General features: G+C 38.3%; 1 protein-coding gene across 5 annotated transcripts in view; it reads right to left on the bottom strand.

Moving 5' to 3' along the window:
• Nucleotides 1-25,872, bottom strand: part of CACNA2D1 (calcium voltage-gated channel auxiliary subunit alpha2delta 1) — a 439,415-nt gene that overhangs the window by 19,996 nt on the left and 393,547 nt on the right. For 3 of the 5 annotated variants that reach the window (XM_029077601.2, XM_029077599.2, XM_007670953.4), the window contains 16 exons: nucleotides 21,811-21,887; nucleotides 20,527-20,547; nucleotides 19,874-19,934; nucleotides 18,269-18,366; nucleotides 14,179-14,263; nucleotides 13,888-13,950; nucleotides 12,943-13,046; nucleotides 11,926-12,012; nucleotides 10,867-10,934; nucleotides 10,384-10,422; nucleotides 8,805-8,876; nucleotides 7,648-7,800; nucleotides 7,503-7,555; nucleotides 2,871-2,926; nucleotides 2,039-2,168; nucleotides 110-219 (listed from right to left, as the gene is read on the bottom strand). In XM_029077601.2, coding sequence (XP_028933434.1) covers nucleotides 110-219; nucleotides 2,039-2,168; nucleotides 2,871-2,926; nucleotides 7,503-7,555; nucleotides 7,648-7,800; nucleotides 8,805-8,876; nucleotides 10,384-10,422; nucleotides 10,867-10,934; nucleotides 11,926-12,012; nucleotides 12,943-13,046; nucleotides 13,888-13,950; nucleotides 14,179-14,263; nucleotides 18,269-18,366; nucleotides 19,874-19,934; nucleotides 20,527-20,547; nucleotides 21,811-21,887 — 1,277 coding nt within the window. The remainder of the gene's footprint in view (nucleotides 1-109; nucleotides 220-2,038; nucleotides 2,169-2,870; nucleotides 2,927-7,502; nucleotides 7,556-7,647; nucleotides 7,801-8,804; nucleotides 8,877-10,383; nucleotides 10,423-10,866; nucleotides 10,935-11,925; nucleotides 12,013-12,942; nucleotides 13,047-13,887; nucleotides 13,951-14,178; nucleotides 14,264-18,268; nucleotides 18,367-19,873; nucleotides 19,935-20,526; nucleotides 20,548-21,810; nucleotides 21,888-25,872) is intronic. The other 2 variants (XM_029077600.2, XM_007670954.4) reach the window with 1 other exon arrangement.

The raw sequence follows: 25,872 nt of genomic DNA on the forward strand, positions 1-25,872 counted from the left end.
TTTCTAAGAGCTACCTGGAAGTTGTGGGAAGGAAAGAATGCATTAGTAATTGTGGTTTCAGATAAATATAGTCTCTGGTGGCTAGAGAAATCCTAGTGTTGAAGGATACAAGGTTGCTCTGCTTGTATTAGCAGTCGAGTATCACATGGACAAGTCCCTTTGCTTTCAACAATGATGAATATTAGGTTGGTGTTCATAAGCTTCTCTACGTGAAAGATTCTGAAAAATAAACAGAAAACACTTCAAGGAATACCATTCACTGTTGGAATAAAAGAGATATTTATATGATAAAATCTAATTTAAAAGCAGAACTATAAAATTAAATGTTGTGGAAATTCAACTACACATTTTCTAAGGTAAATACCGTACTTGTAAATATCAGAAAATTATTTATAGGCTGATTTTCTAATCTTAGAGACAGGTAATTGCTTTGGGCCTCTTTGAAAGCAGTTCCCAATGTTATACTCTGAAGAAAGGCCATCACTGGATAAAGTCAAGTTGGAGACATCTATTACAGCAAATGGATTTCAAAGCAAATGGAGGGGCAAACATTCATCAGAGAGATGCATGGGAATGGATTACTCAGGAAATCATAAGAAAATCCTATCATCATGTACATTATGGGATATAGATTGGATTTTAAGGCACCATGAAGGAATGTCTCTAGTAAAACAATGTTTTTGACTTCAAGTGGTCTAAGCAAAACAAAAGGAATTTTTCTTTTCAGCTTCAGCCAATACTTTAAAGAGAGCATCCTTTATACATCACAGACACAAAAATACCATTCTCAAGAGGATAAGAACATGTATATAAGTAGGCATACACTTACATACACATGTACCTACGTACACATTTTTGATGGGAAAATTCATTCCATGTATTCCATATTTAGTGTGTAAAGTTTGTTCTGCACATCCACTGGGTGCTTTTTTTATTTTATGGAATGGTAAGACAAGGAAAATAAAGGGAGACAGTATGGCCTATTGTTAAAGAACACAATACTGGAATCAGGGGACCAGGTTCAGATCCCAGTTGTTACCACTTTTTTACTGCCTTGGATAACTCACTTGAAGACTCTGTGCCTTAGTTTTCTCATCTGTAAATGGGATAATAGTGCCTACATCACAGGTTTATTAGGACAAAATGAGATGAGAAGTGCATGCACACATTCATGGAATTAAGTTTTGTAGGAAATTCTGATTTTGTCATGTGAATTATTTCAATTTTATATGTAGATTTTTGGCACTGTTGAGGTGACTCGATTTCCAAAGGATCCTCTGAAGTACAGTTAGGAAATTTCAAAGTAGGGAAATACAAATATTAGGCAATATTACAGTGACATTTCATTAATACCCCCATCGAGTTGAATTGTGCTGCAAGTAGATATTTAGCTGAATTGTTTAACAGTTTCATGGTTGAATCCAAATTGATAGGGAAAATGAAATAAGGGCTTTTTTTTAGAATAAGCAGTATGGTTCTTGTTTTAGGAATGAGGCAATGCTGAATTTCAAGTATCACCACCACCTAGAGCAGTAAGTTAAATATAATATCACACATGTATATATTTGCATGTGCACTCTCCAGTGGGATTTGTTCTGCCAACCTCCTAAATAGGGTTAAGAAGCTTTACTTCTTTCCTCTAGGAATTACCTGATTCAATGTCTAAGAACACTGCATAAGTGTCCTGATGTCCATCATATATACTTCTTTACTAACCATTCAATGCTGTACTTTATGAGTTGGGGATTGTGTCTACCAATCCATTGCATTCTCCCAACTGCTTAGTACAGTGCTCCGTACTTAGTCTATTGTTGAATAGCATTGACTGATTGATTTATTGTGCTTCATCTGTTCCATTTCAATTTCCATTAATTAGCAAAGGATGATGCCCATTTGAGATCTATCCACCTCCCATTCTCTAATGACCAGATGTTACTTCTCTTTGTGAATATCCATTTTTGATTTACGTTAAGTTCTCTGCCATGCGAACAAACATTTCAAAAAGAAAAAAAGTACATACGCAAGGTTGAAAGTTTACCTGGAACAGTTTCCACAGTCTAATACGCCACTAAAGGATTTACTGTCATTGTCAAAGAAATACTGAGTTTGCTCAGTTATGCAGCTTTGCTTTGATAGGGCAGCAGTGAAATCATCGTCATCCATTTCCACTGTGGAGAAATAACGAGAGGAATAAGCTTAGCCATTGCTTTCTGGACTCCTGGGACAGCACCAGGAAATACAATGAGATAGTTCCCCCTCTCTTCACATTGGTTTTTCACTTGGTTCCATCAGCTGTAACATCTGACAGACACCTTAACACTCCTTCCATGTATGCCTGGGATCCAGCAGTCACTGTTCCACTTCCTCTAAGGCAGAATTGATGGAAGCACATGTGAGGAAAACTCCCCCGTTCTTCCACCAGCCCCAATTTTCTTGTTTCGTGTTACTGGCATCATTTCATTGGAAGTCTGAGGTGGTATCATAGAGAACTGACCCAACACTGGGATTGAGGAAAAACAGTCTCCCAGTCCAATGCTGCCTAATAGGAGCATCATGAGCCTGGGTTCTAATCCTGGCTCCTCCATTTAACTGCTGTGTGACCTTGGGCAAGTCACTTCACTTCTCTGTGCCTCAGTTATCTCATTTGTAAAATGGGGATAAAGAATGGAAGCTCAACATGGGATAGGGACTGTGTCCAACCCAATTACCTTGTTTCTATCCCAGTGCTTAGCACAGTGCCAGGCACATAGCAAGTGCTAACACAAACCACTACTATTATTATTGTTATTAGTTCATGTTAACCCATCCTGCTCACCTCCCCACTCCCTTTAGGGTTACGGACCAAGTTTTTCCAGAACAAGTGGACTTACCTGCCTCAAGCAGCCGTGGGAAAGTCAAACTCAAAATCAGCTGCTGCAGGATAGACCTGAATATAAGAATCATATCACTTTTTAAAAAAAAAATTGCATAAAAAATGGTTCATTCTGCAAGGTTCAGTCTACTCTAATTCACATCTTGGAGATAAATTTAAAATGGGTCACAAGAAAATTTTCACCATTGCCAGCGATGAAAGATTCCTGACTTTTTGCTGAAAAATCAAAAAACAAGTGATATTCCCACCCGCTAGGTCCTCATCAAACTAAACTTTTAATTCTTGAGACACTCAACTGTTCTGACTCAACGTCCTTCTGCATAATGTTATCATTTCTTTCTTGAGTTTTCAAATTCAACCTCAGCTGCTGGAACAATTTCTTGGGGACTTCATTCATGATAGATCCTCAGGAACTGCTTCAGAAAGAGACTGTGATCTGTCTTGCCTATTTGTCGGATCTCTACTGACTGACAATGTTCTACTTCAACTTATGGCATGTCAAATAATTGTAATCTTTACTAAATGCCTGTAGTGGAGATGTAGATCTGAAAGAGGACACCATATTCTGCTACCTTAGAAGTATATTGTCAATTACAGATATGATGAATCAATCAATCATAATTATCGAGCACTTAAGGTATGCAGAGAACTACACTAAGCACTTGGGAGAGTATAATATAACAGAGTTCATAGGCACATTCCCTGCCCACAGTGAGCTTATAGCCTAAAGGGGAAGTAGAAAATGGAACCTAGGAAGCAGAACATGACATGGCACTACGGTCCTGTATAATGAATGAGTCTGAAGCAAGGGGCCATATGCAAGACCGGTGGGGGTGGTAAAAAAAATTTAAAAAAATCCACAACTGAAATACAACTTCCAGGAAGAACTGAAACTGAAATACTGCCAGTGAGAGAGCAGGAGCCACAGCTTGCTTCTGGGTAGCCATTAAGAAAGGGGTGGCTTGTATCAAGTGGCCCTTGGTGAAGAGGCAAGCCATATATGATAGGAGGTCCTGGGAACAGTGACCACACTCCCTAATCGGATCACAAAGCCTCCTCTCCAGAGAACACTCATCCATCTTTGCAGTCACACGTTTACAGAGAGATGGAAACCAACAGCCTCAGTGACTTCAGGATGAGTGATGGTATGTGCTCATTCCAATAGATTGCTTATGCTCTGTTATCACCAGGACCATTTCCTAGCTGCAGAAAAAAGTTAGCAGACACTATTCTTACAGGGACTCAAGACTGAAGAGTGAGACAAGGGGTTCAAATGGTCAAATATACAATGTATAGTAGGTGACATTAGTTTTGTGCTGCACAAAAATAGTAATAGAGCATGCCCTCTGACGACATAATGATTCAAGTTGCCTGTGAAATAATGAGAAATTTATCACTGAGTCGAAGTGAACATATTCTATTTCTTCCTCCACATCTTATTAAAAACAGATGCTACTTATGGTGAGATCCTATCAATGGATAGGTAAGTGTATCTACCAGGACCCATGTGACTGAGTCCATTCCACACCATGTACACAGAGAGATGGTCTTTTGGCATTCTGATTGATCAAAAGCAGCACGGCCTAGTGGATGGAGCACAGGCCTGGGAGTCAGAAGAACCTGGGTACTAACCCCAGCTCTGCCGTGTTTCAGCTGCATGACTGTGGGCAACTCACTTCACTTCTCTGTGCCTCAGTTACCTCATCTGTACAATGGGGATTAAGACTGTGAGGTCCATGTGGGACATGCACTGTGTCCAATCTGATTAGCTTGTATCTAACCCAGCAATTAGTGTCTGCCTGGAACTTAGTAAGTGCTTAACAAATATCATTTAAAAAATGTCCCTATAGGCCTTTCTAACAACAACTCCTTCTACTACTCCTGTGTCTTTATCCACCTCAGGTGCTGTTCAGTGCATCACTTGGGAAGCAGCATGCTGTAGTGGATAGAGCGCAGGCCTGGGGGTCAGAAGGTCATGGGTTCTAATCCTGGCTATGCCACTAGTCTGCTTTGTGACCTTAGGCAAGTCACTTCACTTCTCTGTGTCTCAGGTACCTCATCTGTAAAATGGGGATTGTGACTGTGAGCCCCACGTTCACCCCAGCGCTTAGTACAGTGTCTGGAACATAATAAGCACTTAAAAAAACCCACAATTATTATTATCACTTACTGCCACTTTAGGAAATATTAATTTATTCTATTCCCTAATAGATTGTAGTGCACAGCCCATATTACGTGGTAGAAATGTCCTTTTAGACACATCCTTGGTGTTAATATGAATAAATAAAAGGAATTTGGAAGGAGGAAAAAGGAAGAAAGGAGGGCTTGCACAGGTTTTCAGGAGACTAGAAGGACTGAACATCTTTCTGCTTGTCATACCCACGCTGTCGGTCCTCCAGTACAAATTTAGCAGTTCCTGCTGGGAAGTGTTTCTCAAAAGCCGGACAGTGAGCACACTTGGGAACTTAAGAAGTATAGAACCAGTTTCAATTAAGGGATGAGTGTACTAATGAAAAATTCAAATTGTTCCATTTCATTTCACAAAGAATGAGGGAGTTCTCTTCTTTAATACACAGGGGAAAGGTGATCCTTTATTTTTGTTTAGACTAATGTAAAATAGGGCCAAAGGGCGCTTTAATTGCTGTTATAATTTTTAGTTCCTGCATATACTGATTTCTACTTCAGCAAATGCACCAATTTAACATGAATTTACAGTGGTCTAGAAGAAACATGGGATTCAAATCCCACAACCAGGGGTCACTCACTGAAGCTCGAAGGTGATAGATTCAATAGGAATAAAAGAAAACACATCTTCACATAGCGTGTAATAAACATATGGAATTCATTTCCAGGGAAACTTGTGCAAGGAGAAATTCCCAAGGAATTCACACACGGTAGGTACACAGTAGTTATTAACAGCATGGCTAGTATAGGGTGCACAAAGCTGAGAGTCAGAATACCTATGTTGTTATTTCAGCTCCACCACTTGCCTGCTGTTTGACCTCAAGCATTAGAGGAGCTAAGTGTGTGGGCTGGGTTATAGTAGGAGAGAAGCGGGATGAGGTTGGAGGGGGCAAGGTGATTGAGTGCTTTAAAGCCCTTGGTTAGGAGTTTCTGTTTGATGTGGAGGTTCTTGAGGAGTGGGGAAACATGGACTGAATGTTTTGGTATAGAAAGATTCAGGCAGCAAAGTGAAGTATGGGTCGAGAAGGGGGGCTGGAAGGTCATCAAGGACACTGATGCATTATTCAAGGAGGGATGATAAGTGCCTGGATAAATGTGATTGCAGTTTGGATGGAGAGGAAAAGTGGGTTTTAGTGACATTGTGAAGGTTGATCTGACAGGATTGCATAAGTGGGTTGAATGAGAGAGCTGAGTCAAGGATAACACCGAGGTCACAGAATTGTGAGACGGGAAGGATGGTGGTGCTGTCCACAGTGATGGGAAAATAAGGGGAGGACAGGGTTTGGGTGGGAAGAACTGCTGTTCCCCGGGGCACTCATGAACTCATAACCACCCCAATATATGTGTACATATCTTATATACCCTATTGTTTATGCACTACCTCATGAACATAGCCTCCGCTTCTCTATTTAATTTTATCTCTAAATGATTCTAAGCGTCTGCTCTTCACTATAGTGCAAGCAAAAAACACGTCAACTAATTGAATTGTCCTTTCCCAAGTGCTCAGTAGAGTGGTCTGCACAGAATAGGCAATTGACAAATACTACTGATTGGTTAAAAGGAAGATAAACAATTTATTATTATGGTATTATGGCATTTGTTAAGTTTGATAGCTGCAAACACATTTTTAAAAGGTGTACAGACTACTGGCAGAAGAAATAATGAAGAAATGGAGAAAGAGAAGTGATTGGTGGGTTAGATATGGGAATAGAAATGGTGTATGGGAATAGAAATCGTGTATGGGAATAGAAAATTGAACTCAGTTTTCATTTGGAATAATCACACTTTAAAGTGACTAAACTTTTGTTCTAGTATTTGTTTTCATGATACGATTTAGATAGAATGTGATGGAAGAGAAAAGTATACAGTGGCCATTACACAACTTGTCTACAACCTCCTTGCCCACATCCTGGCTCTGGCCTAGACCTCCCTCCCCATTCACATCCAACAGATAATAACTCTTCCCACTCTCAAAGCCTTAATAAAATTTCCTCCAAGAGGCCTTCTGTGACTAAACCCTCATTTCCCCTGCTCTACTCCCTTCTGCATCTCCCTTGCACTTAGATTTGTACCCTTTATCATCTCATCCTCAGCCCCACAGCACTTATGTACCTATCAACAATGAATTTTATTGTCTGTCTCCGCCTGTTAAATAATAAGCTCCTTGTGGGCGATTTGATGATCTGGTATCTATTCTAGCGCTTAACAAATACCACAGTCATCACCATCAATCCAGTTGGAGAAGGGGTTTCCTTAAGAGAGCTAGCTTTGCCTCAAACCAATGATAACAGAAAACCTGCTGAAGTGAAACAGAGCCAGGTCCTGAAAGTAGGAAGGCCCACATAAGCATCAGACCCCCAGGTGGATTAAAAAGTTTTAAAAAGAGAGGAATCTCCTGCTTGCCGAGTACAAGGATCAGTGGATTGGCTGGAAAATTTCCACTTACCATGCAGCAGTCGTGGCCCACCAGCCTATGTGTAAGATATCCGCTATCGATGGCTGAAATCAGAATGAAAAGGTTGTCCGTTAGTACCCGCAGTGATGCCCGGTGAGGGGGAAGCCATGGTGAAGGTTCAGCAGGAGCCACTGACCACATATACTGAGCGGAGTCCTCCTCCTTGCTTTGGGGCGCTGCCAGGGTCGCACACGGATTGATAGTCATAGGACTTGTTGAAGGCGTACACAGACATATTCACCAGGTAGCGCATGAGGCTTGGGTCAATCTCTCCATAGAATCTTCCACTCTTGTTGGAAATAAAGGGGTGAGATAAGGATTGAGTACGACCAAGGCTGTATCATTCAAGTCAGGGTGGTCACACCACGGGTACCAGATGCTCCTTTGGTAATAATAACAATAATAATGGAATTTGTTAAGTGCTTACTAAGTGCCAAGCACTGTTCTAAGCACTGGGGTAGATACAAGTTGTCCCATGTGGGGCTCACAGTCTTAATCCCCATTTAACAGATGAGGTAACTGAGCCATGGAGAAGTTAAGTGACTGGCCCAAAGTCACACAGCAGATAAGTAGCAGAGCCAGGATTAGAACCCATGACCTCTAACTCCCAAGCTCGTCCTCTTTCCACTAAGCCACATTGATTCTTTGCTTATTTGGTACCCAAGAAGTAACAGACATCTGTCATGTTACATGCCTTATGAAAGCTAAATGGTGTATCATAATGGTGTCAATATTGAAGTCCACAGAACTGCACAAATCATTTCTCGGGGTGAGATTCCTGACCTTCTCACCCCCACTTGGCTTACCCCTCCTAGTTCCAGTGAATTCACTTTCATTCTGGGGGAATGAACCCAAGGACAGAGAGGTGGGGTCCTTAAAATAAAAATATCCGACATAAAAGCATTTGGTGACATACCTGTAGCAGACAGGGGACAGACCAGCTGAAAGCTGGCAACTGGACAGCCAAATTCAAATCGATACCCCCCATGCCAAAACCAATCATAGCACTTGCTAGTCATTTAAACAAAAAATATGCATAATCAATACATTTCTCTATTAAAAAGATGGAAAAGTGCTCTATTGAAAGCCCATAGCTATATTTCGGGGCATTTTAGTGGATTTTTTGAATTCTCTGCTTGCCTAAAGAATGGGTCAATAATCAACAATGAAACAGTTTTATTAACTTAGTTTAACCTAAAGCAATTTTCACATCAGCAACAGATCTTCTAGTTTTGAGAACTCAAATCAGTTGAAAAGTCCCGTGACAATCATGTCTCACATACAAGTTCATACCTCTTTGTTTAAGTCATCATGGTTTGACATCAAAAGAAATCCACCATCATCAAGAATAACACAGTCCATTACCTATGAACAGATCCAGAGAACTCTTAATATCGTGTAATTCCTTGGTTGATTTTCTCCATTGATTCAGAATAATATAATAAAGTAAAATAGCGTGCCGCTATAGCTTATTCATTTAGTTGAGTAAATACTGCAGGCAAACCTGATAGCTGCAGAATCCCAATCAATCTATCATATTTATTGAGCACTTACTGTGTGCAGAGTGCTTGGGAGAGTACAATACAACAATATAACAGATGCATTCCCTGCCCTCAACAAGCTTACAGTCTAGAAGGGGAGAAATACATTAATAAAAATTAATAAATTTCAGCTAAGTACATAAGTGCCCTGGGGCTGGGAAGGGGGATGAATAAAGGGGGCAACTCAGGGAGTAAAGGAATGGAAGAAAAGAAAAAACGGGCTTTGTCAGGGAAGGTCTCTTGGGGGAGATGTACCTTTTAATACGGCTTTGAAGGGAAGAAAAGAAATTGTCTGTTGGACATGAAGAGGGAGGACATTCCAGGACAGAGGCAAGATGTGGGCAAGAGGTCGTTGGTGAGATGCATGAAAGGAGGCACAGTGACTAGGTTGGTGGTCTAACCTTGGGCAAGTCACTTAACTTTTCTGTGCTTCAGTTACTTCATCTGTAAAATGGGGATTCAAACTGTAATCCCTATATGGGACAGGGGACTGTGTTCAACTCAGTTATCTTCTATCTGCCGCAGGACTTAGTACAGGGCCTGGCACATAGTAAACACTTAATAAATACCATAAAAACATGGAAGATCCAAACATTTCTTGTTACTTTTAAATGGGTTTTATATAGGAATGGAAGGGTTTATGCATATAAAATCCTATTTTTCAGGAATCATAATCTTGTTGCATCCTGAATGATTGAAGATGTTTTGCATGTTATAAATTTGAATCCTTTCCTAATCCAACTCAGGCATTAGGGCCAAAGAATATGGGTAAATGCAAATTACACTATATGCCCTTAATCCCTCCACTCACACACACTTAGTACAGTACTCTGCACAGAGTAGGCACTCAATAAATGCAACTGAATGGATTACCAATTCCCTTGACTTTTTTTTTTTTCTAATGATACCTGTTCAACACTTGCTATGTGCCAACACTGTAATAAACATTGGAACTGATAAAGATAATCCAGTTGACACACTCCCTCTCCCACATGGAGCTCACAGTTGAAATCAGAGGGAGGAGGATCCCACTTCAAGTCTTTTATTGTATAGCATTTTTTTCTTTATATTAAATTTAATCTTAGAGGTTGATTCTGCCACTGTAGAAGCAGCTCTGCCCAAAGGCATGGGGCTAAGAGGGGGCAGGATGGTTTGGGGGGCAGACAGTGAAGGCTTGGGAAAGAATTGCTTCAATTCCCACTATATTCTGCCCCAGCTTTCTTCCTCACATCCTTGGCCAGAGAAGGGGATATGTAGGAAAAACTAGGAGCAAAATCTAAAAAAAAAAGAAAAAAAAACAACAAAAATTTGAATCTCAAAATTGCTCTTACCTCACTGTTTTGTTTACAGTCACAAATTTGACCTGTGCACTGGAAAGAAATTAAATATGAGATTTATTTTCAGAAGTCAAGAAGGTAGGCTCTTTAATTCACAGCAATAGTGTTGTTTGATTGAAAATTAATCTACCATTAAAAAAAAGCAAACCGTGAAATAAAGCATCCATGATAGACTTCTTCTTGAATGGATAAATCAAATTTCCATCGTACCTGCCTATAGATTGATTTTTACATTACACCTTCACTAAAAGATCTTAAAGTATGACATCATGCCATATAGGTTATTTTTATTCTACTAGGACCTGGTTCTTCACTTAGACTCTACTGGCTGGCTTGGTCAATCAGTATCTGCTTCCTGAGCAGATTTTTGAGTTAGAGACTAATCTGCACTCATTGAGTGTGGATTAGCTCAGAGGTTTTTCAAATTGACATATCACATCACAATCTCCGAAAAAAAAAAAAAAAACACCTACTTACTGGGTTTCTGGTTGCATCTCTGGTGAAATTTTCTGCCCATTTTTTGAAGTCAATTTTAATTCCAACGACTAAAAAATGAAAGCAAACATCTAAATGTCTCTACTTAAGATAGGTCAAAAACCACTTTCTAAAAACAAAACAACTTTTTTATAGTATTCAAACACTCACTATATGCCAGGCACTGTGTAGATACAAGTTAATTAATTGGACACAGTCCATGTCCCACATGCGCTCACAGTCTTAATTCCCATTTTACAGATGAGGTAACTGAGGCACAGAAAAGTGAAATGACTTGCCCAAGATCACAGCAAACACGTGGCAGAGCTGGGATAAGAACCCAGGTCCTTCTGACTCCCAGGCCCGGGCTCTATCTACTAGGCCGTGCTGCTTCTTAACTAGTTAGATAATTGGCCCCAGGATGAATCTCTGCCCACTCTTCCAAGGCTTCCAGATGCAGTGAGTCTATGGGCACTACATAAAGCAGTGACGATATTTTTGATATATAAATTTCTACTCAAGTGCCATTTTCCTTTTAAAAAGAAGCAACCTTGGAAATCCCTCACATAGGTTAATATAATCAATCCGTAGTGTTTACTGAATGCTTACTGTGCACAGAGCACTCACTGAACTAAGCACTTGGGAGAGTAACAATACAACTGACAGATGGCCTTTGCTTAATGTCTTTAGGTCATAGACCATAAGACTGTTGGTGTTAGTAGCCTTGAAGGTTCTAGATAGCCTTGTATAACCCCAAAAACATTCTTAGAGAAATATAGGACTAGAGACAAAGACACCCACTGCAGGTCCATCAGTTTGTGAGAGATGGGCTATGCATTTGAGGAGAGGAACTGTTTTGGTCCAGAAGCTTTGACCTTAATCCTAACCTTCCTCCCCCCTCCCCCTGGCCAAAACCAAGCACTTAGAACTAGTGGCTCTGGGGGCTGATTTGGATGGAGAACTTAAACTTTTCTGTGTTCTACACAGTCCCAGGGTTTGCCTTGCCTAGTCCCCAGTACAAATCACAACAATAAAGAACAAACCAAGTACACTAACTCTTACCTGCAGGCTTAAGAAGTTTTCCATTAATAGATATTTCTACAGCTCTGCTTACCATAATACCGGACTCATAGCTGCTGGATCCAGATTCTGATTGGGGAAAAAAAAGAACCCTCCAGTTATTAGTTACGGGGTAAACTATAATTGCTAGAATTAATTTCCATTTTGGAATTACCAGTCCCCTAATATAGAACTTAGGGAAGCAAGTTGTTTCCTCAGGACCCCAACTGTGAAGGTTGCAACAGAGAGTGAGACTACCAAGAAGTCTAAATTCTGGGGATTTATTTGTATCTGGGTAATTTGAGTCCCGGTTTCCATGTGACACCTTCCAGGAAGCATCTTGGCTACAATTCTATGGTCTGGTGCCTTATTTGGTATACATATACCAAATATACATTGGTATATTGACTGCTTGTTTTAACCCAGGATTGCTAAACCCCGCAGTCTTCAAGCATTATCTCAAATACTCTCACAACACAGTTCTGAGCTTGTGGCCCTGTAATTTATGCTACACAGTCTTAGGATGAGATGAGTTAGGTCAGGGCCCAACATTTTGGCTCATCTAGTGTTCACCCTGTCAGTATAAATGACTTCAGGCAGGGGCTACAACAGCACCAAGAACTTCAATTAAAAGGTAAAACATAAAAGCAGCAAATCATAAGAAATGCCACAGTGGTTCTGGTCAATTACCCACTTAGCCCATTGTAATGTCTCCAGCAGTGGCATCAGGATTCTTGGAGAAATCAGTGGTGTTCTCTGTCTCCAACAGCGGATTGGGCTAACTATGAAGGGAACACTTTGCTCCTACTTTGACAGCAAATGACCTTGAAATTCCACCCAATATGGACCATTTGCAATTTATGATGACAGCAAAGTATTTGCTTGTGGATATTCTAATTAAAAATTCATCTACATTTAAATATCTTTTCTAAGCTTAGAACAAAGTTTCAGTAGATATAAAACATTTGGCTTGCTAAGAAAGCAAATTTTTAAGCATCATGCAATTGAAAATTGGCTTACTGTTAATATAAGGAGCAGTGAAAATATAGTTGTCATTGTCCAAGCTCCTCTTATAGAAGCTATCTTCATATGTTTCAGGATTTTCAAACCATTCGGCTCCAGCCCTAAGTAGTAAAATGTCAAAATAGTGAAGTGTGACTATCCATTTCTGATCTTCATCTACACAACTGTGGTATTTATTAAGTGCTTAATAAGTTCCTTGTACTGTGATAGGATGGACCTAAACATAATGGATCAGATACAGTCTTTGTCCAATACCAATAAGTAGTATTTATTGACCACTTATTGTCGCAGAGCTCTGTACAAAGTGCTTGGGGAAGTTCAGGGGGATAACAATCTATATCAGGGCTAGGCAGATAATGGTAACAATAGATTGCAAACAAGCCACTTAATAATAATAATAATGGTAATTATCGTACTTGTTAAGCACTTACTTTGTTCCAAACACTGTTCTAAGCACTGGGGTAGATACAAGTTAATCAGGTCGGATGTAGTCCCTGTCCCACATGGAACTCACACACTTAATCCCCATTTTACAGATAAGGTACTGAGGCACAGAGAATTTAAATGACTTGCCCAAGGTCCCACAGCAGACAAGCGGCAAAGCTGAGATTAGAACCCATATCTTTTAGGACAGGAATCATGTCAGCTTACATGATAGCTCTCCCTTCTAAACAGAAGTTGCCCAAAAATCCCTGCTCTCAAGGAGTTTCCAATTTTATAATGGTGGGAGGATATTGAAGCCTTTGAGCCTGGATCTGATCTCTGTGTTCTCTACCTCCCCTGAAGTAACTCAGAGCAGAGAGCTTCAGTAGTACTCCACTCTGCATGGGTAACATCAACTACTTACGTTTTTTGCATTCTTTCCTCCTACTCTCTCAAATGTAGGGGGTGGAGGGCAGAACAGGTAGGTGGGGAAATGATCTCAGAGCTATCATTACTTACTCTTTGGGGAACACTCTGGTAATTCCTCCATCAGTCACAACAAAACGCGCTAACACTCCATCTCTGTGGCAAACAGTGGGGAGAAGAAAATTAAACTTTTTTTAGAGTTTCAATAGCAGACATTTATTTGGTCAAGACTAAGACTATAAATATACCTAAAAGTTTCAAGAACATTCAGTATTTCCTTCATTTTAGTTTTGAAAACCTAAACTTACAATGAATGAGGGAATTTCTCAGCTTATTGTGAGTGGGATCCAATGATGAGAAACACTATAAAAGAATAACACTTACGGGTTTTGCTTGCTCCAGTAATTCTGGACAAGTTCACTTGTAAACCCTGCATCCAATAATACTCTATTGACCATGTCAACATTACCTGACAAATGAAAAAAAAAAAAACCCACACATATAACTAAGACCACAGACTTAATAATAATGTTAATAATTCATTCAATAACATTTATTGAGCATTTATTGTGAGTAAAGTACTTTATTAAATGCTTAATAATGAAATGGCTAATGGCACTCAGTACTAGTGAAAAGCATAAGGGGGTTACCTAAATTTTAGAAATACTATTTTGCAAATGTCCCACGTTCTACAAATAAACTGTCTATAGATATATTAACTGTAACTGAATATTTCCCTATAAAATGTATTACAAATAATGCTATTAATAGTCACTACTGCCATGCAATTCTGTAGTTTTGGATAGATGCTAACACATTTCTCAGATTTGAGGCCTATTTTACAGATTGATAAACCAATATTCAAAAATGCCTCACAAGAGACGATGGGTTTGCTTTAATTCTGGATACTCAAGGGACTACATTGTTATCTAATAAGTACATAATATATGCAGAAAGTCAATTCATCATAACCCCATTGAGCTTTCCCTAATGTTTTCCAGTCCTGTTTAAGTTGATTTTCCTCTTTCTGTTCTCTTTTTCCTCCACAATTCTAAATTTGCAAAGGAGGCATAACATTTGATTTATCAAAGCTCATTTTGGCTTTACCTCCCCAAATGTTGAAAATGCAGTTTGCCCAGTAACTGGTACAAACATGCACATATATTTGAACCAGGGGATGAATGAAATAATGCTCTAGATGTAGGTAAGATAAAGAGAAAAAAAAAAACACAGTAAGTAAAGTTGCAACCAGCAAAATTGCATGTCCCTTTCACTCTCTTCATGCTTCAAAACTGCTTATTGTCAAAAATGGGAATTCTGTGTTTAGTGGCTATTGGCCCTAACCTTCTATTTTGTGGGCATGAAGCTGGCCCTCTGAATGAGCCATGAGGGAATGACCAGCAAAATCTCTTTCTCTTTAGTCCTGCCAGGAATAAATATGCAGGGCTTCAAACTAGAGCTTTAATTAAAGCAATTTAAACTGTCTCTGTGGCAAAACTGTGTCCATACTAGCTATTTTGCATTTATTTTAATCAATCTGGTCACTCAAGCATGTCTTTATTCAAATATGCTCATTTAAAGATGAAACTATTTGCAAGGCAAATACCACTACAATTTATAATGTAAATCTAAACACTCCCCTTAGCCTGACAGTGTTTCATGCTCACTCTCCACATCGAGTGTATACCACTCTAACACTAAGTGGATTTAAAGTTTAGTTATGTAAAAAAAAATAGGGTAGAGCTCCATGTAATAAAGTTTCCTTCTTAGCCAATAAAACATGACAGAAAATTTTCCATTTGTAATACTGACTCAAAGAATACAATTTAATGTAGACATTCATTCTAAATCATACAGCATTTGGGGTAAAAGCAATTTTGTAGACATTTAATTAGGACAAAGAATGTGCCTCAATGATAAACTATATTATGAGAATTCTATGCCAATTGTAAAGTAAGCCCGATAAATGTTTTAATATGGCAAAATAAAATTTAAATTCACACTTTTATTGATCACTGATTCATGACTATAACTAAATTCATATTGATGATGAATATTCAAACTGTAGTACCTAATCAGATGGGCACGACGAGAAGGTAAAGATGACTAGTACTGCTTTAAACATATAATGGATAACTATTTCCTAGCAGTTCACATATCCTTACAAATAACAAAACCTCACATCTTACCTGTTGTTGACTTCCTGGTTACTTTTTAAAGAGGAGGTAGAGAATAAAGGAAGGGGCAGTAACCAGGATAGATAGAATGCAATAATATGAGGGGCCATAGAAGATAATTTGGAATCCCTGAACACTTGCTTGGGACTATCTATCCTTAAATCTCTCTCCCTAAAATGTCACTTTCCCATAACCTTCCAGTTAAAGGGCCCCATCCTTTCCAGTAAGTGGATCTGTGGAGAGTTGTCATGGAAAGAAGTCATTGGCCAGTGGCTTGGTTGCATTGATTAATTCTGTTCCTTTTCCCAGACTGCTTCAAGAGTCCCTCGAGCTTAGATAATAAGGCACTATTGCCCCTACTGATTTAAATGTGTGCAGTGGGAGTGAACTGAGCCAGAGAAAAGCTATTCAAAGACATGAAAACTGGCCTAGGTAGACATGTTATTCTTTGTTGTTACCTTCTTAACACATTCTGGAACCCATCTTTCAAACCATTTTCCTGAATAGGTTTTAATAATGAGAAATGAGCCCACTCTTTCTACTTTTTTTTTTTTTTGAAACAAACCAAATGTAAAGAAAATACTATCATCAAGATGAGCCTGCCCTAGAAACACAGTCTAAATGAATGCCAAGATAATAGAAGAGACTGACCTTCTCTATGAACATATTGTATATATTGGCGTATGGCTAATATGCTTTATAATTGCTAAAATTAATTTCTGCAAGATGATGAATGTTATATCCAAAACTGTTACCTTCTGGTAAACATATTAGTTGAACTTATTTTTGGTGATAGTACTTTCTTTGGTCTATTCATCACCTTCAGTGATCCATTTAAAATCTAATACAAACAGGAGTGTCCTTTCTCATCTTGTTTTGAGCGATTAACTCTTTGGGTCTACTCCAGGGTGCAGAACAAAATGAGATATCAATCAATCAATAGTATTTATTGACTGCTTGCTTTGGGTAGAGCACTCTATTAAGTGCTTGAGAGAGTACAATGCAACAGAATTAGCACACATGCTCCATGCCCAAAATGAGTGTTTTCTTTAAAAGTGCAATAGGTGATTTATTTTGTTGCATTAGCACTGAAAATTCCTACAGTGAAACCCACAGTAATTTGGGTTTTCCTTTCTTCTTCCTTGCCTTGAATAATCTCCCTCACATTTTTACATGATTTTGCCCATGTCATACCTTTTAGCCCAGTGACTTTCATAGTGAAAACTGTTTAAGAGAAATATCTCAGCAGGATTGGCACAAGACACTAGATGAAAGATGGAAAGCAGTTGAACAAAGAACAACCAGGAAGCAGAGGCAGAAAGAAGAAAGAGGCAACAGTGGCCCAGTTACCTGACTTGCCTAATTGGTAACCTGGCCCTAAACACCAGCCTCATATAATTTCTTCTAAATATTACTAGTGCAGAAATTTCTTGGTTATTCCCAAATTAACAGAATAATCCCCTTTTGGAGTCAGCATACACAATTCTCAGCCCAAGTACTAAATGTCTTTTTTTTTTTCAAAAAACTTGGGATAAAGGCCATACATTTGATTTCTGAAAATGGAAAAATACTAAAGCACATGGTTGAGGACACATAGTCAACAGGATCAGTATAAAAGAAGGTCAGAAACAATGGAGACATTAATAGTCTGGATCTATATGATGTCCTTTTTGTTGTTCCAGTTTTGCTGACACTGACCTTGGTATTTGGCAAGTATTAAAATGATAAGAAGCTTTACTTTCTATCTTTCTTTTTTCCTTTCTATCTTTCTTTTTCCCTTTCTTTCTTTCTTTTTTCCTTTCTTTCTTTCTTTCTTTCTTTCTTTCTTTCTTTCTTTCTTTCTTTCTTTCTTTCTTTCTTTCCTTCTTTCTTTCTTTCTTTCTTTCTTTCTTTCTTTCTAAAATTCCCTGGCAAGGGCACCATAGATGAAGGATCAGAAGAGGAAGAAGTTGAAAATATAATTTAAACAAATCAAGTTATAATAGATTTGGGTGGACAAATGGTTGTGAGACATTGTTTTCATTTCATATTTTGCCACTGCTAGTCAGGTATTAGAATGAAAGGAAATGCTCGAAATGTTTAACAAATATACCGGGTTTATTGACTCAGTATGGGGGATGCAGTTTAAAAAGTAAATGTAAGTGATTTGGTTTGTAGAGAAAGCTCCACTTGAGAAATCAGTAAAGAAATACACATGACAAATAATGAAATGCTGAAATAATTATTCTGACAAAGATGTCATAATTTGGGATTTTTTCCTACTGAAGCAATAACAGCAAATGAAGGAAAATACTTACATGATGGATTGTTTGGCGTTTTTCGATCAATAAACTCATTGAAATTTAAAAGAAATTCAGTGTTGTTATCTGATAATTTTAGTTCATTACAGTATTCTCTAAAAAACAACAGAAACCCTTGTTAAGTTTATGTCTCTCATGCAGCCAGACAGATATGTAGCACAAAATACATACAACAGTCACTCAGTAATTGTCAAAATAAAAACCTGACTGAATAATTCCTTTCACGAATGTAGTGTGACCATACAACTTATAAGCCATTTTATGAAACTGGCATATTGAACCCTTTAATAGACTTAGTTTTTTTCCCCATTTCAAGTTTCTGACGTTATGAAAACATCAACTGAATGATAGTATAAGAATTTTCTGTTCTATTTATGCATGTCAGTAAAGTGCTTTCCTCATAAGAGTTGCCTTACCAAGTCTCATTCAAGCTTTAAGCACTGGCTTAGAGATTTCTCTTGGAGTTCAACTACTTGTGCTTCTCAAGGAGTTTCAAATATACCATATTCAGTAGCAGCGATCTTTGATAGCATTTCAGGTTTTCTAGTTCTGATGTATTTATCTTGCCCTCAAAAAGGCAATCTACCATTTTATGGCACTTCTTATCATACTTAACAGTACTTAGATTAATGCTAAATGCTTTTTCCTATCAAAAACAAATTGTTTCATGTTGCTAAAATGGCAGAAGTAAAAATCATAAAGGAACACCAAAGTTTCAGCTTTTGCTTGTCAATAGTTACAGCACATTACTCTCATCTTTGAAATGTCTTGGGTCTTAATCATTTGTAAAGTATGAGCATTTTGCTTAAAGACAAATACCTAAAATGTGACATTTTACAAGGTTTTCCAATGTTTTTAGAATAACCTTAATTTAGCAAATAACAATATGCAAGGTATATAGTATATAGCACAGTAAGAGAAATCCACAACCATAATCCCCATTTTAAAGATGAGGTAACCGAGGCACAGAGAAGTTAAGTGACTTGCACAGACGACACTTGGAAGAACTAGGAATAGATCCCAGGTCCCTTGACTCTCATGCTCTTTCCTCTAGGCCACACTGCTTATTAAATAATGATAACTACATACATTATATAAGTAATATATTGATGTACTAGCTAGAAATTTAATTCACCTATATTCTTTCTTACAAATGAGGTAAATGAAATGAGCCTTTTTGTGAGGAAAAAAAATGGAGGATGAATGTATAAAAAGCTATATTGGAGAACAGAATGAAATAGAAGATAGAACAGTGGGTACTATGCTGTATCAAAAATAAATTTATCGACTTTGGGAAAATGTTTGCTCTGTTTCTTGTTGCTCTTATTCCTGCATGAGCAACTTTCATTGTACTCAAAACATTATCAATTATTTCTCATCCCACCCTTGCCCAAATACTGATTGTGGTAGTCACTTCATTTCTCCAGGCCTCAGGTTCCTCATCTGTAAAATGGGGGTAAGATGAGAAGATACTGGCTCTCCTTCCTCCATAGACTGCATCTGATCTGATTGTAAACCTGTGGCTACTACGTGCTTGGAACATCACATTAATGGCTTATCATATTCCATCATTATAATTGCCCCAAATGAACATAGACCAACCTCGGTGCTAGCAGAGTATAGCCGGTTTCGCCAAAGTGGTCCAGCTTCAGCGTCTCCGAATCTGCAGAGGTGAACAGTCAAAGTTAGCTAGGCCATCTGGTGTCAGTTGAGATCAGGATTAAACAGTGATTGACTGCAGAATGATGAAGAGATAATACCTGGCATGATTGATTGTCACACACTCTTACATTTTCAACATCTCCCTGGCTTAGGGTAGGCCTTTATGCTTTTTCCAACAATTACAAGTAATTCTAAGTGTAGTTCCTAAGAAAAGCTATACTGGGTGCCAACAGAATTGGAGATACAAAGGTATCACCAGCATACATCTAGTGTTAAGGTCTACAGGTTTCACTTTTAAAATGGCACTTTCACTGGACCTAAATTCTAGGATCCTGAAAGTTTTTTTATACACTGAAAGCCTCCAAGGGTAGGATGAAACACATAAGGGTTAGATGCTTAGGAGTTTAATGTGACAGGTTATACATGAAAACACACAGCATATCTTTTTCCCTGGTTCGCTATGATGGAATCTGATGACCCTGGACTACCTAGTCAGTGAAAAATACTGAGGAAAGTATCCAGTAGGAATGGAAATAGAAGTGAAAATTTTCATGTACACTTAGAAGGAAATTGAGCAACAAGAAGATACTTGCCCTTCATTTTTCCCTTTTTGGCTGTGAAAATCCATCAGAAAGAGAAAGCAGGGAAACAAAAAAAAGAGGGTAAAGCAAAAAGGATCACAAACAATATTTTATTCAATGAGCTTCTTGAATAAAAATATTGTGACTAGATCAAAGGTTCATTTGTGTACAGTCAAAGTCTAGGAAAGAAGACAAACACCTTTGAAGGTTGGAAGGATGTTTTGTCAGTTACAGCTAAAATGTCCTCTATATGCTGTGGTTATTTCAAGGGTCTGTTTATGCAGGTGTAACATCAGCAACACTAGATTATAAATAGAACATTTATCACTCATTAAAAGCCCAGTGATTGCCCCCTCCATTTGTCATTTTAAGAAATAATTCATGCAAAATTGTCAGTTGTTAAAAGACTGCCATATCTAATAACCATCAAGTAATCCTGGGGAACATGATAGCCATAGGAACATAATGTACCGAACCAACCAGTGACCAAAAAATACAGATCAGGCTGCTGATTCCAGGAGTGGGTAAAAAGAGAACAAAACAAACAAACCAACAACAACAAAAAAAAACCTGTGGTTTGCTTTCTAAGAGATTTGTAGACACTTTGGGTTCACCTCATCCCTAACAGAAGACATTCAAATTGGAAAACAGACAACTGAGTTGGGTTAAAAGGATATGTCGCCCCATTGAAGCTCATTAATAGTCATCACAACAAAACTTCAAAAAATATCTATGAGAAAAATATGATTATATATCACTTAGAAGCTCCTAAAATAGAAAACTTCTTATTAGAGTCATAAACTTACTTATAATTTAGAAAGCTGGACAGAAAAACTCAGTTCGCAAAATAAAGTCAGTGGTCACTAATGTGTGAATATTCAGCAATCATGGGCAATTTTACCACGTGCTATAACTATTGCCCAGTGCAGAAAGATGGTCTACAATACAGTATATCAAATTGTTTCGCAGATGATACACTGAATACCAGTTAGCTGGACCCTTCAAATGACCACAAGCATGATTTACCAGGGCAATGATTCTATAAGCACATTGCAAGGCAGGAAAGGGTAGGGAAAGGAAATCAGGAAACCTGCTCATATTCCATCTCCATAGAATATTTCTTGTTCCTTACATGTCTGGGATGAGTTAGAATCATTGCCAGAGATTGGGTTTGAACGTCCACTGAAATGGGAAAGCTTTCGGTATTTCATAAATGCTTCATTAACGCAATGTATCTTCAAAATCTAAAATGAAATAATAGCAACCCAACCCTAATGTTTCTTTAAAGTTACTTACATTTAGCCTGAGTTATGGTCTCTTCAAGTTTGGCTTTTATATAGTAAAAACTGTAGGTTGGTAATACCAAAGCCAAACTGAAAAAGAAATGAGAGAAGCATAAAAAAAGCAATAAAGAGATCTGTTGAATAAATGGAGGATTCATAGGTCAGCTTCTATGCCATTATTTTACCATCTAGAGAGAAACACTACTTGACAAAATCTTTGTCAAGGTCAGTTAAAGATGAAATGATTTAAGATGCCTTGGCTAATGTAATTCAATATTGCATTATGATATATGGAGTATATTAAGCTCTGGGGTAGATGAGAGTTTCAGATAAGACAAATCTCTGTACTCCACAGGACTCACAATCTAACAACCCCATTTTACAGATGAGGAAACTGAGGTCCAGAGAGTTAAGTAACTTGCCTAAGGTCATACAGTAGGCCAGTGACAAAGGATGGACTAGAGCCTGGGCCTCCTGCCTCCTATTCTCATTTTCTGGCTGCACCATGCAACCTAATCGAACAATTTCTAGTACTCACATTGCTGAAGAGCCCCAACATGGTTGAGGGAGATTCTGCACTTTCACAAGGCAGGACGGTTCCAATCTATGACTTTCATATTACTGTGATGAATGCAATTAGGAGGAAACTGTTATAGGATTGCTAGCCATCTGTAATTTTTGACAGTTTAGAAACAGAAAAAATTGATTGTGTCTATAAAGGACACAAAAATATTTTAATATATTTAAAAATGGGGATGGCAGAAGGTTGTAGTATGTTGTCTGTTTGGAGGATCACTCTGCCGGTGAGGCATGGAATCAAGGTAGCAAATAATCCTTACTGAACTGTACCTATGATACCCACCCTCTCAGATTTGGGTATCAGTAGAGTTCTTCAAGGTCCCTACGAAACTTCCTGTCATAGGGATTCTGCAGGAATGCCTATTCATCCCTGTTTAAAATGTCTAAGTTTGGGCTTCTATTTGTTGCTCCAGCTTAATGTCCCCTTGGTTTCTTACGGCTGTCAGAGAGCACATCTCAAATACTCAGCTGGCCGATGAGGTGGCTGGTACAAAGGTGGAGGTGATAGATGCTTACAATAAATTCTTCCATTTATCTTCATTATCCACCAATAAACTGTTGCAACTGGAGACTTCCTCATTAATATGAACCAAATGATTTGAACGTAAATCATGTTGAAATGTTTTACCAGAGAACTTCACTTTAGCAGTTAATGAGCCACTACCCATTCCAGCCAGCCTGTCCCTCAGAAAAGAAATGTTACCATAAAGTTCATTCATTTTCTAGTATGTGTGGGTGTGAATTTCTCATTCAAATTATTAAGAGAAAAATGGTTTCTGACATATAATGCCAAGTACAGTTAGTTTTCCTAGAATTTCTGTTTTCCCATTATAGAGAGTGTGCATATGTATGGTACCGTGCATCTGCCTGGATACAACACAGTGAAATGTCTGGAGAAAAGGTTGTGTGATTGGAAGCCATGAGTATCAGGATACAGCCTTTCTTAACCAGGAGTTCACCAAGAACATAACCTCTGCGCTCTCTGAGGACTGACTGCATTAGTCAGTAGTTTCATCCTCAATTTTTTCAACAGCAGGATACTTAGTCAAAATGTGAATTTGTTAAAATGCTGCAAAAAAAAAGCAACTAAATGTGGACTTTAACATTAAGTCTTTTGTTGTCTGGCTCTTCATTAAGAGTGGCACTTGGACGATCGATTAAAATACATATTTGCGTACATACGTGGGTGTGTTAAGGCATTTATACCAATCTTCGGTGTTTCTATATATTTATTCATCTATTTCATCCCGAAATATTTGTGGTTCTTCATACTATTTCTTTTTTCTTTCCCACGCTTCCCACCCTTGGTAAGTAATTTAAACCTGCCTGTCTCCCCCAGTAGATTATAAATCCACTAGAGGTCAGGATCCATGTCTTTTGCGTTGGACATCCTCTTCCAAGCACTTAGTACATAGCTCTGCACACAGTAGGTGCTCAGTACAGACCAATGATTGCTAGATCGCTGCTATGATCGCTGCTAGACAAGCAGCGTAGCTCAGTGGAAAGAGCATGGGCTTGGGAGTCAGAGTTGATGGGTTCAAATCCCGGCTCTGCCGCTTAGCTGTGTGACTGTGGGCAAGTCATTTAATTTCTCTGTGCCTCAGTTACGTCATCTGTAAAATGGGGATTAAGACTGTGAGCCTAACAAGGGACAATCTGATTACCCTGTATCTACTCCAGAGCTTAAAACAGTGCTCTGCACATAGTAAGTGCTTAACAAATATCAACATTACTATCATTATTATTAGATAGTACCCCTCACCTCCCAAGCACTGCAACTCTATCATATCCCTCCAAATAATCTCTTGTGTACCTCGAGATCTGCAATGCCAGGAAAAGTCCAGCAATGCAGGTTCAGAGGGAATTCAGCAGAGAACATTGTTGCTTCTGCCTCTCCCAGGGATGGGAGAACCCAGAGGATAGTTGCAAAGTTCCTGAATCCAAGTCCCTCAGGTGTGGGGACATGGAACTTCCATAATGAAAAAGGCCCATTCCAGGAAAGTCCTACAAACCCAAGTAAGTGCAGCAAGGTTGCCCAGTATCTCTTTCCCATAATCATTACAGGGCAATTGTGCAGCATAAGAGATCCAAATGATCTCCATACTAAATGTCATTCACTATATCACTCTGTAAATTTTCCACAACCTAGGAGAAAGGTCACTGAAATAAAATGTTATGTGGATTTAATGAAATTTTCCACCTCCATTATAAACATGAATTCCAAGAGACTAGCAGCAGAAATTAAAATGCATATAAGCAGCACAGTTAATCTGGAAGCCAGCTGACCTTTAGCAATTCACTTGGCATTTATGAAAAATATAGTGGGGAATTCTGAATATTTCATATTAGTCTTCCCCCAATTCCTCTTTAGGAAAATTAGTACAGTTTCACTTGCCATTAGCCTTATTACTAACATAAACTAATTACAATCTATAGCATTATTTTTAAGAGGTTGCTACAGGGTGACCCTTCCAATTTCAATTAGAGCTCAAAGGACTCCAATGAAGGCCCAAGAGAAACTGATTAAGTTTTGAGTGGGTTTTTTTCCAATAAATACTTGCTGATGTATCTCTTGAAGGCACCTTCTCACTGGTCATAGGAAATGTATTGGGAAAACATACAGCAGCTCTGCAGTTCTCATAAGTGGTGAGTCCATTGATGGATGGAATCCATGTTGAATTCCTACCAGTCTGCTCTTCCCCAGCACTTAGTTTGGTGCTCTGTACAGAGTAAGCACTTAATAAATAACTGTTACAACTACTACTTGCTATTTATAGGAATGGCAACCAAATTGTCAGTGCCAAATTTACAAAAAAAATACCCCCCAGAACAAAAAACCTTACTGTGTCAGCAGTATTAAACTTTAGTAGTTGAGAGAGTAAGCTGTCCATTAATTGAGGCATGAATTCTAAATGCTGTTCTTCAATGGATTAGCTGATAAAGTAATTGCAAAAGAAACCCCTACTCTTCTCTTTTTTAAAAAGTCCACATCTGCATAAATTTAAACAAATGCTTTCTGGCTTCTGGGAATTGTAACAAAATAAGACACCGAATTTCCTTAGCATTAGTGGCTAAGGAAGGAGTTTTGATAGTGATGTTATTTATAAAATATGGATTATATTTGCTTAAAAATTACAATATCTTATATATTTAGCCCTGCTAGATTGTAAGATCCTTGAACGCAAGGCTGATGTGTAACTGGCCTATATGCTCCTATTGCTTATTAATGTATTTGGCACAGAGCAAGCGCTCAATAAATACAATGGATTAATTGATAAAATTTTAAAATTTGTTCTATGCAGATTTGATGTTTATGATCCAAAGTCATATTTCCAAATTAAAATCTGTTTCACATTTTAACTGTCAAAATAATTCTTCTAAATAAAATGTATATATGGCAAGATAATCCTCCAAAACAGATGTGATTATTACAAGTTGTGGGGATAGAGGAAACATTTTATTTGTGGTTGCCAAGTGATTTCAGACCTTTCTCAAT

This window comes from Ornithorhynchus anatinus, chromosome 13 (assembly GCF_004115215.2).
Source record: "Ornithorhynchus anatinus isolate Pmale09 chromosome 13, mOrnAna1.pri.v4, whole genome shotgun sequence".
Taxonomy (NCBI): Eukaryota; Metazoa; Chordata; class Mammalia; order Monotremata; family Ornithorhynchidae; genus Ornithorhynchus; species Ornithorhynchus anatinus.